This window comes from Chlorocebus sabaeus, chromosome 24, assembly GCF_047675955.1.
Source record: "Chlorocebus sabaeus isolate Y175 chromosome 24, mChlSab1.0.hap1, whole genome shotgun sequence".
NCBI classification, from domain to species: Eukaryota; Metazoa; Chordata; class Mammalia; order Primates; family Cercopithecidae; genus Chlorocebus; species Chlorocebus sabaeus.
Window position 1 is genome coordinate 34,413,788 of NC_132927.1, and position 15,972 is coordinate 34,429,759.

The 15,972-nt window shown below is 37.7% G+C and overlaps 1 protein-coding gene across 2 annotated transcripts in view; it reads right to left on the minus strand.

Moving 5' to 3' along the window:
- Nucleotides 1–307: 307 nt before the first annotated feature.
- The window catches only part of ARMH4 (armadillo like helical domain containing 4), a 156,593-nt gene continuing 140,928 nt past the window's right edge, over nucleotides 308–15,972 (minus strand). For both annotated transcript variants that reach the window (XM_037984043.2, XM_007986802.3), the window contains exons 6-8: nucleotides 10,564–10,595; nucleotides 3,748–3,882; nucleotides 308–3,504 (exon numbers count right to left, since the gene is read on the minus strand). In XM_037984043.2, coding sequence (XP_037839971.2) covers nucleotides 3,436–3,504; nucleotides 3,748–3,882; nucleotides 10,564–10,595 — 236 coding nt within the window. In that variant the 3' untranslated portion in view covers nucleotides 308–3,435. The remainder of the gene's footprint in view (nucleotides 3,505–3,747; nucleotides 3,883–10,563; nucleotides 10,596–15,972) is intronic.

Consider the following 15,972-nt stretch of genomic DNA (forward strand, 5'->3'; position numbering starts at 1 on the left):
AATAATATTCTACTGTATGTATATACCACATTTTCTTTATCCATTCATCTACTGATAGATATTTAGGTGTCTCCATATCTTGGCTATTGTGAATAATACTGCAATGAACACGGGAGTACAGATACTTCTGCGAGCTCCTGATTTCTATTCTTTTGGATATATGCCCAGAAATGGGATAGTTGGATGATATGGCAGTTCTATTTTAATTTATTGAGGAATCTTCATACTGTTTTCCACAGCGGCTATCCATTTTACATTCCCACCCACAGTATACAAGGGTTCCAATTTCTCCACATCTTCAGAAACAATAATAGCCATCCCAATAAGTGTGAGGTGGTATCTCATTGTGACTTTAATGACCTTGTCTCTATCATAAAGAAACTGTTCTCTAGATAGATCCCTCCTAGCTGTGTTCTGAAGCTTGCTGGGGCACAAATACCCCAAGCTCCTTTCCTGGAGATTCTAACTCATCGGGTATGGGGTAAGGCCTTCAGATTAGTATGTTTCACAAGTGTCCCAGGTGATTCTTATGAGCCTACAAATTCTGGAAACACTGCTCTCCCTCCGAGAAGAAGACCTAGTCCCTGCCCCTGCGGTGGGACACCGGCAGTTCTGGCTGGGTAAACTCAGTCCAGTAGGGACGGTGTTCACAACTGAAGCTGCAGGAATTGGCTCTCCTTTCCAGACAGCTTTATTTATTTCACTGTTAAATGTTTTAAGCCTAGTTGTTAGAATAAAAAGTTGCCTTTCTATTTTAATTTGCAAATATAAGCATACTTATCACTTATTTTGGGTAAACCTACAAGTGCCTGATATACTACTTTTCATCTGGACCACTGTATAACCACTGGCCAGCACTTGCCATCTGGTAGCGGCACCCCTAATCCCAGGTTTTGTTTAAAATATGACAACCTTTTCTGATCCTCTTAATAATCTAAGCCAAACACTGAAATCATTATTCCATAGGCACCAGCAGCAAGGAAAACAGCCAAAATAAACATGTCATTTGTAGCATCCACCGCCATCCACTCAATCCAGATGTTTAAATGGGTTTGTACAGAAATGTACTCTAAGTATATGCTTTTCCTTTAAGAAATCATGTTTCCCAAAAAGGACCACAGAGATGTTGTATTAAGCCAAAATTCACATACATGTCATCCTCACAGACCTCTGAGAAATGAAAATATGGGTCTGTTATTTGGGAATTTATTATACTACAATTTGAAAAGTAAACCTGTTGGCCATGGTTTAGTTAAGACTATAGATTGAGTAGCCCAAGGCAATAATGGCCATTAGCATCACCCATGTGCTACTCAGTTAAGTGGCCTATTATGTTTTCTCAACAAATAGTCTGTCAAGAATACAAAGACAGTAATGACACACCACGCTCACTTACTCCCAACCTTAGAAACACTTATAGCAAAGGGCTGCTCTTAAGAAAAGGAAAACATCCCTTATGCAATATCAGGACATCTCTACTCATGAAATTACAAATCACTTCTGAGTGTCATGGTTCTGAATTCTGTTTTTAAAATCTGACCTTGAGTGAATTTGCCAATTGCTAACTTCTATTTGACTGTACAGAGCTTTTCACTTCTCTTGATCAATTTCACACATTTGCTTACATCTCTTGGCAAAAAGAGTTAAAATTATTTGATGAAAACATTCTTGCAAGCCAGCCATTTTTCAAAAACGGATTCTAGGAAGGTTTCTCTATTAGTTCCATAGAAGTGTTACTTCAATTTATGACTGTAAAGGAAATAACTGAGATGGGGAAGGAAAGAACTTGTATGAGTAAGAGAGAAATTAGAAAGGCATCATTCATTTAACAAAGATGGAAACTCACATCAAATGTTCCTTGACCAAGCAGCTATTTCCTTAGAACCTTTGTTTTAAAGAAAGACTCTGAAATATCACTGCTTCCTCCAAAGTCCATGAAAAGGGTACTGAATTGAAGATAAGGGTGCATGGCTCTGGGTCCAAGTGGGTTCTCACGCTGATTTGCTTTAGGTACAACTTTGGAAAATCATTTCACTTCTCTGCTTCTGTTCCATCTTCAGTCAAATGGGAGAATAAAAACATATGTCCTACCTCACATAGTAGCTATGAGGAATAACTCTGCAATTTTTCTTGAACATAGTAGACAAGTTCTAATAAACCCCAACAAGTTCTCCACAGTGACAGCACTATTAATAAATAACCTTTATTCTTCCATATGAGCCAAGTCTTTACCCCAAAACTCAACTAACTACAAGTCCTCAATTCCTAGATTCAAATAGCGCATTGCAGTATCCTATTTTGTATAGGGCAGGGAATTACATTCCAAGGGAGATGAGAAATGATCGAACATAGTTTAACATCCTCATAGCGGGGTGCCCTGAGAGAGGCTGGTTTCCCATGAGCTCTATTGTGCACCAGGACTCTGGTCACTGGGCAGACAAACGATAGAATATCTATTTTTCTAATAAAGCCAAATAAGGACCAATGGTAGCCCACTTTTTCCATGGTGAAGACCACAGATGTGGAAATACAACACTCTGAATTAGTCACATTAGTAGCCACAGAAGCATAGAACCAAATGGCAGAGAGAAACGCTCTGAGAGCTTACCTACCCTCATCTCATTCTTGATTTCTTCCTCATTTCTTCTTGGCAAAATCAAATAGTACCACAAAAAGAATACCGCTTAATCATAAACACGTATGATTTTGCTGGACTCAGTCACACTATTTAAGACTGCAAGCATACATTAAGACTAAGAGTCAATTTAATGCATTATTTCTAGTGTATTTTTTCTCGCCAAGAATAAGAATAAAACAGAAGGTGAGAAATAATAAAACTAGGAGACTGAAGCACATAATGCAAAATACGTACAAATCTACATATAATCCTAATAGGCTGAGAGAACTTCTTAATGAAAATGATTTCATTCTGAGTTGCTGCTAGTTTGATGCAAATGCAGTATGTAACATGGCCCACAAGCCCATGGTTTCACGTAGGTAGAGTATAATGATGAGAAGTTACTCTTTGTTAAGATTTATATCTCAAAGTCAAGCATGCCTTGGTGGAAACAATCATTATTCTCAATGCAGGTAATTCAAACCAAGGAAAAGACACTGTGGAAAAATACAAAATATTTACTCTGCCTAATGTAGCAACTCCTACTAAAAAACATATATGCTGCATATTTATGAGTTGTAGCCCACAGTTGTGGAAAATTCACTACAGAATAAAACCAAATACTGCATGATACATTTAGTATACAGCATGCCGTTTCTGCTCAGTACAAGAAAAATCTACTACCCAGCACCCAGCAGACACTAGGACTAACGGCCTGATAGCAGCAATGTGGCAGGTTGTTCTTTTTTTTTTTCTGCTCCAAAATAAAAATTAGAATAGTAGCATCGTTGAATATCCCAATTAAAACCCAGTCCAATTCAAAATTCATCTTCAGAGCTGTCGGCTAAGAGCATTACTCGATCTTGCATGCTGTTGAATTCTCTCTGCTAGAGAAAGAAAACAGAAAAGCATTAAACGCTTCCTGCCGCAGAGCAAAGCTGAGAAACAGGCCCTCTTTAAAAGACACGCTAACAAATGAAGCCGAGGCAGGAGCTACAGCAGCTCATCCAGACCACTGGGCATGTCAATACCGCTCAAGCATCATTAAACCCCGTGTGCTTTATTAAGTAAATTAGATAAGCAAAGAATGTTCTGAAACTGATTAGGTTTTGCTATTGTTGGTTCCATACCTTTCTTTTATGCCTTTTGAAACCATTTCTCCTTCGGCGATTCATAACCTTAATGCTGTAGAGGGCTCCCAAGATGAACAAGGCTCCAGCTATCCCAACCCCTACAGGCACCAGCATCCCAGACATGTAACCAGCCTGCAGAGAAAAGGAAACACACATTAGGATGCTAAACAGAGCACTGCCCTGGGTTTCTCATTTCTGCTGGATGGCAGCAGGTTTTTAAGACACTTTGAATTATCCCGTCTGCTTTGCTATAAGATAAAACTAAACCTAAAATACAGTAACTTTTTAGGGAGAAGGCAACAGAGAGAGAGGTAGGCCTATTTTGGGGATATTTCAAATACATAGAAGTATAGAAATAAATCAACCAGACCTCGTGGCACTTTCAGCCACTAGCTTATGCACATTTGTCAACATCAGGTTCTGATGACAGAAATATAATTTGTATTAAAGATGGATGAAGTAAGCCTCTGAGAATGCCAGGACTACTAAAATGCTATAAATTGGAAATATCAGCCAGAGTCAGGCTTAAAGGAGGTCAAAGTGTCCTCTGAAATACTGTGTTTGCTGGGGGGTAAAAAGAGGGCCTTGCCAGTGGTGGTCCTCTCTTCTCCCTCTCTCTGTCTGTCTTAGCTGCATTATAGTAAGAGAAGAAAGATGAAAATGCTTGCGAGTAAAAGGGGAGGGCTTCTGAAAACAAGGAAGAAAAGGGCCTGCAAAGGCAAGGGGAGGAATGTTAGATGTGGGAGCAAAGGCAGAAAAGACAAGGACAAGGAGAGAGTGTGCACCCAAAATGGATGGAGTGATTTATGTGAATGGAATTGCCTTCCCAATAGATAAGACAAAGTTGGTGGTTGGGAGGGAATTCTGAATGTCCCATCCCCAAAGAAAGGAAGTGGCAGAGAAGGACACAAAGATCACTACCAATAACACGATACCTCCAAAAGATCCTGGAAGTGTCAAATTCATCTATGTCTCCAGTGTCTCCAAGGTGTCACTATGGATACTTTGGTCCTCAGAGAGCAGGATGATCCCTGGACTTGAGTAAGTACCTCAGGACCTACCCAAGCTTAGGGCAAGGCCATTGTACTCAGAGTGATCCCTACACCTTGGTCAATAAGACTCCTATGGGTTAACAGGGTATGTACTAACCTATAGCCCTTTCATGGGGGAACACAGGTAATGGTTTACCTCCCAAGAAGCCCCTCCTAGAAGCCTACCCATATAAAATACATAAACAATTAAAATTGTTCATAAGTCTATTCATTTATATGACTATCTTTTAAATTTCTAATACAGCACAAACTGTTTTTAGTATTTTTCAAAGTGAGCCAAAAACAGAGCAGGACAGAGGATAAAAGTTTTCCTGAAAGTGCTGACTTATGTAGGCTGTGATGTTTTCCCGACATTTCTAGCAGGACATCCAAGGAATACATCAGACCTTGTGAAATGGCAGCACCTTCCTCTTGTATTCAGCCAGCTCCCTCACTGTTTTTGCCTCCCAGAGTCTTAACTTAGGGCAAAATATGGAAATTTTTCCATTAATTTGAGAACAATACCACTGTTCCTCAGCATACTAAGTATTTTTCCCCAAGAAACAAAGCCTAGTCATTTTTCAATAAATTAATATGCTTTGTAGAAGCCCAAACTTTTTCTAAAGTTCTTCCAAATCTACTTAAGGCTTATAAAAACTCTGTAATTTTCCATGTGGGAAAATACTGAACAACAGCAAAGCATTGGTGCTCACACAAGAACTGTGAATTATTTTTAATTACCATTCCCAGTTTATGGAAACACATACATGCTGAAATATGATAACCTTTAAGCCCAGACGATTAGGCTTTTCATGCACAGTAACATTTGAACTTTTGGAAGGTCAATGTGATCAGCCTCTGTGGTGGTCTCCCCATACTCTGTAACTTAATCCCACACCAACAACATCGGTATTCTCAAATATGTCACCATTTCCGCATTTCTCATTGACACACTTAAGCCTTTTACTTATGGAGCTTTGTTTTTTCAAATTGACATATATATTTATAAATTGACATACAAAACTGTATGTACTCATCATGTACAACATGATGTTTTAAAGTATACTTTCATTGTGGAATGGTTAAATTTAGCTAGAGCTCTCAATTATGTAGATTTCACAAAAATTCAGTTACATCTCTCTTTTTTGTCTCCTCTATTTTTTTTTCTTTTTGGGGGGCATCTGCCTTGCTTTGAAATTACAAGTAAATTACAAGATGGGAGCAAAGCAACGTACCATCTTAAGATGTAATTTAACTATTCTTCTTTCCAAACTGACTAAGGGAAAATAAGCTCTTCTGTTAGAATTGCTCATGGCTTGATTTCTTCAGCAATGAAAAGAAATAAGACAACATGCACACAGTTTTAAGTTATAAATTCTGCCTAATACTTTTTCTCTGTTCCAAATTATTGCATATACACGTGCCCCGAGGACACCCTGAGAAAGACACAATTGCACCAATGTATTATTCCAACCCGGAATGCATAACCTGAATTGAATCATGAGGAAACATCCAACAAACTGAAAATATATTCTGTTTTTTAAAAAGACTGTATTCTTTTAACAATGTTCATGTCATAAAAGATAAAAGATGGCTATAAAAATGTTACAGATTAAAGGAAATTACAGAAACATGACAACTAAATGTGTTACATAATCCTAGAGTGGATTCTTTAAGAGAGGAGAAAAAATGCTCTTATAAAGGATATTTTGGGTTTGTTGAAAAAACAGAAATATGAATGCTAGATTCCATAAAAGTATTATATCGATATTGAATATACTCCAACTAATAACTGCACAAAGATCTGCTTAAAATATACCCTCATTCTTAGGAAATATACACTGAAGTATATAAGGGTAAACAGGCCACAACACATGCAACTCATCCTCAAATAGTTGAGGAAAAAAGAGGAGAACGTGGCAGCAAATGATAAAGCACATGGGGTAAAATGTGAACAACGGGCGCATCCAGGTAAAGATGTAGGAATGTTCTTTGTACCATTCTTACTCTTGTATCTCATCTGTAAATTTTAAATTATTTCCAAATAAAGTTTTAAATTTTAAAGTAAATTATAAGTCAAAATATTGCTAAATATACTTGTTTTTGTTAGGCTTTGAAGTTTTGTTTGTTTGAAGTCAACGAGAAAGGTATCCTTCCTTCTTAGGATGACATATTTGTTCAGAACCTCTGTCATCAAGAAAGCCATAGGAAACCAAATGATATGCTCTACTGCCTAAAGTCTGCAGAACTGAGACAGCATCCTTATGATTTCTGTGCAATGGTTGTTCTCAAACTCCAGCATGCATCAGGATCACCTGCAAGACTTGCTAAAATGCAGAGTGCTGGGCCCCATTCCCAGAGTTCCTGGGAGGTAGGTCTATGGTGGAGTCTGAGAATTTGCATATCCAGCAAGCTCCAGATGATGCTGATGCTGCTGGTCCACACCATACATTGAGAACTGCTGCTATAAAGTATAGTCTGGGCCTTTCATTTTCTGGATGGTTTCCTTAAGCTAGAAGAAATATATCGGTTTTATTGATGTAACAACAGGCCTGGTCTTTATTACACAATTAAAATTGTTATGCATCTTCAGTTTTGAAAAGCAATTTAGATGCTGAAAAGATATACTAATGAGCAGCCAAGTTAAAACTTGCCTAACAAGGATCACCAACTTGAACACTTAGCCAAGAAGACAGTTAATGATAGAATTAATACAGGAATTGTCCTCAATATCCATTCTTTTCTTCTTCTATAGTAAAAAAGCCTCCAATTTGGGAGTGGGCACAAAATAAAGATGACTTCTTGCCTACTGGGAAGCTGGGTACAACCATGTGGTAAGTTTCACCAAGAAGATGATATGTCAGTGGCGTAAGAAAATTTCAAGATATGTTCTATAAAGGGGAGCAGAGCCCTTATTCTTCCCCTTTAAGAATGACAGAGTGCTTTTATTCTCCCTTTTAAAAAGAAAGGGGTGTCATCAGCCTACCCCTTTTTCCTCCTTCCTCTGGCTAGAATATGCACATAGCTAAGTCAGAAGTGCCATCCAGGATCATGAGGTGACCTTGGGGATGAAGGTCACAAATGGTGGAGCATCAAATAGAAGAAGCTTGGGCCCCTGTCACTGTGTCACTCCCTACTAACCTGTGACTATCTCAGACTTAAAAACAGGAGACAATAGGGGCCAGGCACAGTAGCTCATGCCTGTAATCCCAGCACTTTGGGAGGCTGAGGCAAGCAGGTCAGATAAGGCCAGGAGTTCAAAACCAACCTGGCCAACATGGTGAAACCTTGTCTCTACTAAAAATACAAAAATTAACTGGGCATGGTGGTACAAGTCTGTAATCCCAGCTACTCAGAAGGCTGAGGCATGAGAATCACTTGAACCTGGGAGGTGGAAGTTGCAGTGAGCCAAGATCACTGCACTCCAGCCTAGGTGACAGAGCTAGACTCTGCCAAAAAAAAAAAAAAAGAAAAAAGAGAGAGCGAGATAACAAACTTCTATCTTGGCTAAGCCATTGTCATTGGGGGTGGGGGCGGATTGACTGTCATTCATGGCTGATCTTAATCTTAATATAGAAAGACTAAACTACAACAACAAAAGGAACAATTCAGAACTTTTGAAAACACCACCCTTTCTAGAATCCAGCTAACCAACAGAGACTCAATACTGAAACAATTAAATGAAGCTAACTTGACAGAGTGTCCTGGCTTGCCTGAAGAGCCAGGTTAGGCATGTAGCTTAGTTTTCAGTTCTAAGGGATTCTGTGACTGTCATCAAAGAGACAACAGTTTTGTACTCAAATAGTTTCTGAAGATAATGACTAACAAGACTTTAATAGATAATGGATGGATGGATGGATGAACAGACGAATGGACAATAGAGAGTGAGGAAGATATATGTATATATGTGTGTAAGATCTATGTACATGTATCTTCTCAAACTTCAGCATGCACCAGGATCACCTGCAAGACTTGTTAAAGGAAGATATATGTACATACGTGTGTATATACATATAAAATATACATATCAAATTAGCATGTAATCGTTCAAGCGCGGACGAAGGAGGGAATATGGGGAAGATTTAAATGAGTCCCTCCAACAGTCAAAGATGAAGAGATAGGCACACATGACAGTCACCACTGGAATCCAAAATTTGCTTCCTACAATTTTTAAATTAAAATATACTGAAAAAAAATTACAGAAGAAAGTGATGAGAAAGCTTGAAAAACTTCAAAATAAGCCAGAAAACTAGGGGTCACACACAAAATTATTTCTCTTGATAAAAAGGAGCAAGAAAAAGGTACCAAGATTTTGAGACAAGGTAAGAATAAAGGGTACATAGGAATAAAAATATACAGCCTTTCTCTAAAGCTGCACAGATTATTTTAAGGGAATGGTAAAGCTATATATACATGCAGATAAGAAATTTAACAATACCAAATTTCAAAACAGGTTACCTGACAAAATGTATTTTCTTAAGACTTTTTTTTTTTTTTTTTTTTTTTTTTTTTTTTTGGTCTCTTTGTTAAATAACTCAGGATACTTTCTATGGAAACAATGATATATGAATTCCTAGGTTAACATAACAAATCCTGTTTAATTTTCATTGCATCATATTTTTCCCTGAAAAATAACAGGAAACACTACCTATGTAAATATATCCAGTTCTAAACTTTCGAAGTTTTCTTCCCCTCCAGTGTTTCTCAGTCCATCTGATCGCAGCCCACCTCTCCTCACAATTGGACCCATTACAAATACCAAAACGGCCTCCATTGACCTCAACAGGCTTAAAATTTTTCAATGTCACTTTTAATTTATATGAACATAAAATAGTCTCATTCTCAAACATTATCTGTGCTAAATTTTACTTAGAAACAGAAACAGTAAGGAGAATTAATACAATTATATAAATTTATTTGCAATTGAATGTATTCTTTAATATTAAGCAGTAGCAAAATAATATTAATAATTCAAATATGAGGGAAATTGACTGCAGGTAATAAAAAAGATATGGAATGCCATCAATAGAAATATATTGAGACTGGTGAATTGAAGGTAACTCAGTACCTGACCACTGAAAAGATTTCCATTTAGCTGAAATCCCAATGAAATCTGAGCTGGCCTGTAATAATGGGATCTGACATAGGCTACAACAAGGAATTCAGGACTCCATCTATATCTTTATGAGTAATTCGGTTTAAAATTACCAAGGAACCAAAAGCAAAGACTTGGAGAGGGTTGAAAATCAAAAGAAAATAAACAATATCAACCTGGAAGTTAACGTTGTCAATCACTATGTAGATGGCAGAATTAATGCAAAAAAAGAAAATCTTTTTCTATAGTTGGCCATTCCAGACAGGTCAGCTCATCAATACCTAGTAAGTGGCAGCACTGTGATAAACTACACACCTAGAGAGTCTCATATTGGGAAAAAAAAAAAAAAAGCCAGAAGGAATGGAATTACAATCCTGAAATTCCCCGAAAAGAAACTTCACCTTGATATGTCAATGCTATTATTCTGTTGAGCATATCAAACAAGGTAAATTCTGATACTTTTATATGAATGGTACTCCAAAGAATAAGGTGTCTCCTGTGTTCCAAAAGAAGGGATTTAAAGGGAAGGCCTTCTTTTTTGCAGGGTACTGCAAGCGGCCCTGAATCTTTAGATAGATTACCAGAATCAGAATAATAAACTAAAGCTCCACTACTCTGAAGATCTTTTGCTTAACAAAGCTATACGCCCCTAAAAATAAATCCAATGGAAGAAAATACTTTTCTTACCTTGTCTTTTAATTTTTCCATCCAGCTTCTCACTAGGAAAAAAAAGGATAACAAAATATAAATAACCATTTTTACTTATATTTCATGGTATTTAGTTAATTTGACAAATTGAAGAGTTTTTTTGTATTAAACACAGTAAAAGGATTAACAGTATAACATAATGACAATAATGGTCTTTTTTTTATTTCTACTTATTTAGAAATGCAACGGAGAGCACAAACATCCCTCATATCGTTATTAGATAAATGGAGAATATTTTTGTTTGCTAAATGTTTTTTCTATTATTATTGAATGATTGGTGGGGAGGTGTTGGCAAAGTGAAAATCACCTTTAAAATATCAAGTTCATTTATTCTCTGACACTTTTTCTTTGGCTTTATTCCTCATCTTTCTCAGTTTGTAAGCTCAGTGGGAATGCTGCACTTGAATCAATATCAGAGGACAGAGATTAAGGTAGGAAGGGAAAATAAGCAAGCCCAGGCTGCCCAGAGCTGGCTCCAAAGAGAAGCAGTTGCAATCATATTTGAAGAAGCAAGGATTGGACGAAAGGCAAGAATAAGAAGTATTTCTGAAAGACATATAACTTGTGAACGGTACCATTCTATAGCAATACAACCACTATGAAAAATAAAAGCAATGACCAAGTAATATTTACATAGCCAACTGAAAAAGGCTGATCAACTATGAAATTGTATGTAGAACCATAGTTACAGCCATTTGGGAATACATAAATAAGCCAAGAGTAGAAGGAAGCATCAATTTCATTTTTGAAATACGTGTTAGAATGGCCATGTTAAGGTTGGTTTGAGTTTGTTGGCAGTTTTTGTTTTGTTTTTTTTTTAACCCTTAATTACCTTTCAAAGTCATAATAATGTTTCAATATTGAATGAAGATTTACTTGTAAAAACATCAGAAAGGAGGAAGAAAAGACAAATATATTCTGATTTTACCTTTATTATCAAACAAAAGAAATAAGTGTAAAAAGACTTTTAAGATTTCCTGGAATTTTCTCTGCTTTTGAGAAGCTTCAACAGATAGGAAGGAAGGAAATAGAGTGGAAAACTTTTCTTACGAAGAGTCAGATAGTTAATATCTCAGGTTTTGCAGAGTGTATAGTCTCTGTCACAACTGTTCAATTCTGTTCTTGTATAACACAAAAGTGGCCGTAGACGACACATAAATAAATAGGTTCAGCTATGCTCCAATAACCTTTATTTATGGATATTAAAATTTGAATTTCGTGTAATCTTCAAATGTCATAAATACTTTTGTTTTCATTTTTTTCAACCCTATTAAAATGTAAAAAGCATTCTTCGCTCAGGGGCCACACAAAACCAGGCAGTAGGCTACATATGGGCCATGGACTATAATTTGCTGGCCCCTGGCATAGATATACTTTAACCAAGAAGTCGGTGCCTCCATTTACAACCTGACTCTAGTAATAATATATCTGAAAATACTGATGATGGCTGGCGTGCACACATGTCCAGCCCTTACAAAGCATGACATATGCATTGCATCATTTGAACAGTAAACCAATGACAAACATGAGAGTCAGGTAAGATTATGCTCAGGGAAAAGATGAGGAAACTGGGGCTCAAGAGAAGCTAAGAGACTTGCTCATGGTTAACCAGTGAGTAAAGAGTCACTGGGGCCAAGCACGGTGGCTCACACCTGTAATCCCAGCACTTTGGGAGGCCGAGGTGAGTGGAGTTTGAGACCAGCCTGACCAACATGGTGAAACCCCGTCTCTACTAAAAATACAAAAAATTTAGCAAGATGTGGTGGCAGTCACCTGTAATCCCAGCTACTCAGGAGGCTGAGGTAGGAGAATCATTTGAACCTGGAAGGCAGAGGTTGCAGTGAGCCAACATCACACAGCCTGGGCAACAAAGCAAGACTCCATCTCAAAAAAAAAAAAAAAAAAAGAAAGTCATTGGAACTCAAACCTAATTTTAAAAACCCAGGAGTAAGACTTTTGAACTACCGATTTCTTTTAGTGATACTACCACTGTTCTCCTTCAAGTTGAAAATGTGAGGATACCTTTGACCCTTCTACCTCCCTCGGGTCCTGGCTTTAATCTCTCATGCAGAGCCCTTGTCAAGACCTCTCTCTTGTCCTTCCCTCCTAGCTCCCTCTGTCTCAAAGGGATTCAGACAAAGACGGTGGTGATCAATCAGGATAAGAGCAGGGTCATGGGGAGATCAAAAGAAGAAAGTCTAGGAACCTCTAGAATAAGGCCAGGGGTTAGTGATTCTAGGAGTGGTTCCATAGAGAAGTAAGATTCACCACTGATCCACTGAGTGAATTTGGAGAAACTCTGGACCCACAGTTTCCTTACATAGAGAGATGGCAACATCTGTCTTGCAAGATTGTTGTGAAGATTAGAAATAACACATGCAAAGTGTTTAGTATAGAAATCTAGGGCAGGAGGGGAAGAAAGATAAGTAAAATATGAGTATTTTGTAAATACGTCTCACTTAAGCCCATGACATATATTTAAACAGAAGCAAGATAATGTTTCCAATTCATTCATTCAACAAATATTATGTACATTGTGTTTGATCAGGCATTACGCTCTAAAGTCAGTAGAAGTTATAAAACTAATTCCACTGAGAAAAGGGTTAGGCCACCAAGTCTATGATGAGAAGTGGATGACAAGCAGCAATGTAGGGACTGAAAGAGTGAAGAACAGAGCAGGAAAGCCAGTTGCTAGAGTGCAAGGCAGAACCCACCAATCTTTGAAGCAAGATGCTTGCAATCAGGGACTCACTTGGGTATTATACAACAAATAGGGCAAATCAAAACAGAGGTGGAGGCAGGAACGTTAATATGAGTACCTAGTGGAGGAGGCAAGATGGTGCAGGATAGGGATAGCCTGGAGAAGAGGAAAAGGAGGCAAAGACCAACCCAGGGTCCAAGGCACTGATAGGCTTGTGTACTGTAGGAAACTCATCGCCAAGAGAAGTATTTTAACTTAGGCCTTATCAACCCAGGCTTCACTGGTAAACTGTCCACATCTTAGGTTCTTAGAGTAAATTTCACAGTCCTACTTTGGATGATTAATGAAGTAATTCTCCACTGAAGGCAAGAAGGCACATCAGTGCAAGATGTTTACATGTGCACAGATATCTGAAGGAGCACGTTCCTTTGATCTAGTTCAGCAATTCATAATACAGAGTGGGAAAGCTAGGCAAAATATTCTTGGCTGGTGAGAGAGGATAGTGAGAAAGTATTCTGGTGGGCATAGGTCTAAAAAGGTTGAGGAAACACTATTCTTAGACTGTGAGCTTGATGATGTTTCCCCATCTAAGAACACGAGATCCTGGAGAGCCATGCCTTGTGCTTCTCAGGTATCCGCCAAGGCCCTCTGCATATTAAACACTCAGGTGCTTAATACGTATTTTTTCTTCTTTCAGAAAATATTTATTTAAGTGAGTTCACAATCTTTGAGTAAGCATGATTCTCATTCATGAGGATCCTGTAAACAGTTTTCAGCAAAACATTCAAGTCAAAATAAATATAAATTTTATGCAATGAACATTTTAAAACTTAAGGGGTAGAAAATGATAAGAGAATGCAATGCAAGAAGAAAGAAAATTATAAAGAAATACTTTTGTTAAAAAAAAAAAAAGATGATGGCCAGACACACTGGCACATGCTTGTAATTCCAGCACTTTGGGAGGCCAAGGCAGGCAGATTGCTTGAGACCAGTCTAGGCAACATAGCGAGACTCCTGTCTCTACAAAAAAATAAAAATTAAAAAAAAAATAAATTTAAATTTAAAAAAATTTAAAGATAGTTATTTATAAACAGGAAAACTGACAACTGCAACTTTTAAAAAATAGAGAAACATCACAGTAATTAAAGAAGTATGAACAGATACAGCTTTTCAGAGCTACAGAGGGGGAGGGGAGATTTGCAATCTATATCAAAAGCTTTATTAAGGTTAAAATGTTTTATACAAAGCTCCAGTTATAGAAGACATGTATCTTAAACAATCATGAATATGCACAAAAATTTTGTTTAAATCATGTTCAAAAATATTTATGCTAGAAAGCATGTAAACAATATTAATATCCAACAAGACAGGATTGGTTTAAACACTCAAGGGAAAACAAAACCTTAGGTTATGTCTACAGAGTATTATATGAAAATAAAATTATTTTTAAAATACTTAAAGGCAAGATGTTGTTCAACTTATATATTGCAAAGGAAAAAAATAGTGTAGTATAATGTGAGCCTGAGTTTGTAGATAAAAAATATTATGTGTAAAATTTGAACAATGCACATCAAAATGTTAACTGAATTAATCAATTCGGTTGACTGATTAATTGGGAGGTAGAATTATGGGTGACTTTTCTTTTATCCTCTGTATTTTTAGGATTTAGCAAATCTCAATTTCTCACTACTTTTAAATTAAGAAAAAAACATATTTTACAACAAACCCCCCCAAATTTCCATAAACCTTTGCAAATTAAAGTTGATAGTAGATTGCTGATAGTGAACACAAGAAGTTACAGCCTTTCCACTTGGCTCACAGCTCAGCCCACAGCTACAGATTCACTCTAATCCCACTGTTTTGTTATCTTTCTTGAAATTTTATTTAATGCAAATCCAAGAGCACAGTGCTATAATAAGGCCTCTGGTCTCCTTCTAGTAGAGAGAAAGGTATACAGAAAAGAAAGTAGGCATGAATGAAGGTCATATATAACAAGCCCCCAGCTAATATTATACTCATTGGTGAAAAGTTGAGGGCTTTTCCTCTAAGATAAGGAACACGACAAGGATGCCCACTCTTGTCACTTATATTCAACTTAGAAGTGGAAGTCCTGGCCAGAGCAAATAGGTAAGAGAACAAAATAAAAGCCATCCGAATTATAAAGGAGGAACTTTGGCCAGGCACAGTGGCTAACACCTGTAATCCCAGCACTTTAGGAGGCTGAGGCAGGCAGCTCACTTGAGCCCAGGAGTTCAAGACCAGCCTGGGCAACATAGCAAAACCTTGTCTCTACAAAAAATATAAAAATTAGCTGGGTGTAGTGGCACACCTGCAGTCCCAGCTACTCGGGGAGGCTGAGGTGAGAGGATTGCTTGAGCCCAGGAGGTTGAGGCTGCAGTGAGCTGTGTTCATGCCACTGCACTCCAGCCTTGAAAACAGACCAAGACCCTGTCTCAAAATAATAAAAGGAAGAACTTAAATTGTCACTGTTTACAGATGACATAATCTCATGGATGCAGCTGGAAACCATCATTCTCAGCAAACTATCACAAGAACAGAAAACCAAACACCGCATGTTCTCACTCATAGGTGGGAATTGAACAATGAGATCACTTGGACTCGGGAAGGGGAACATCACACACCGGGGCCTATCACGGGGAGGGGGGAGGGGGGAGGGATTGCATTGG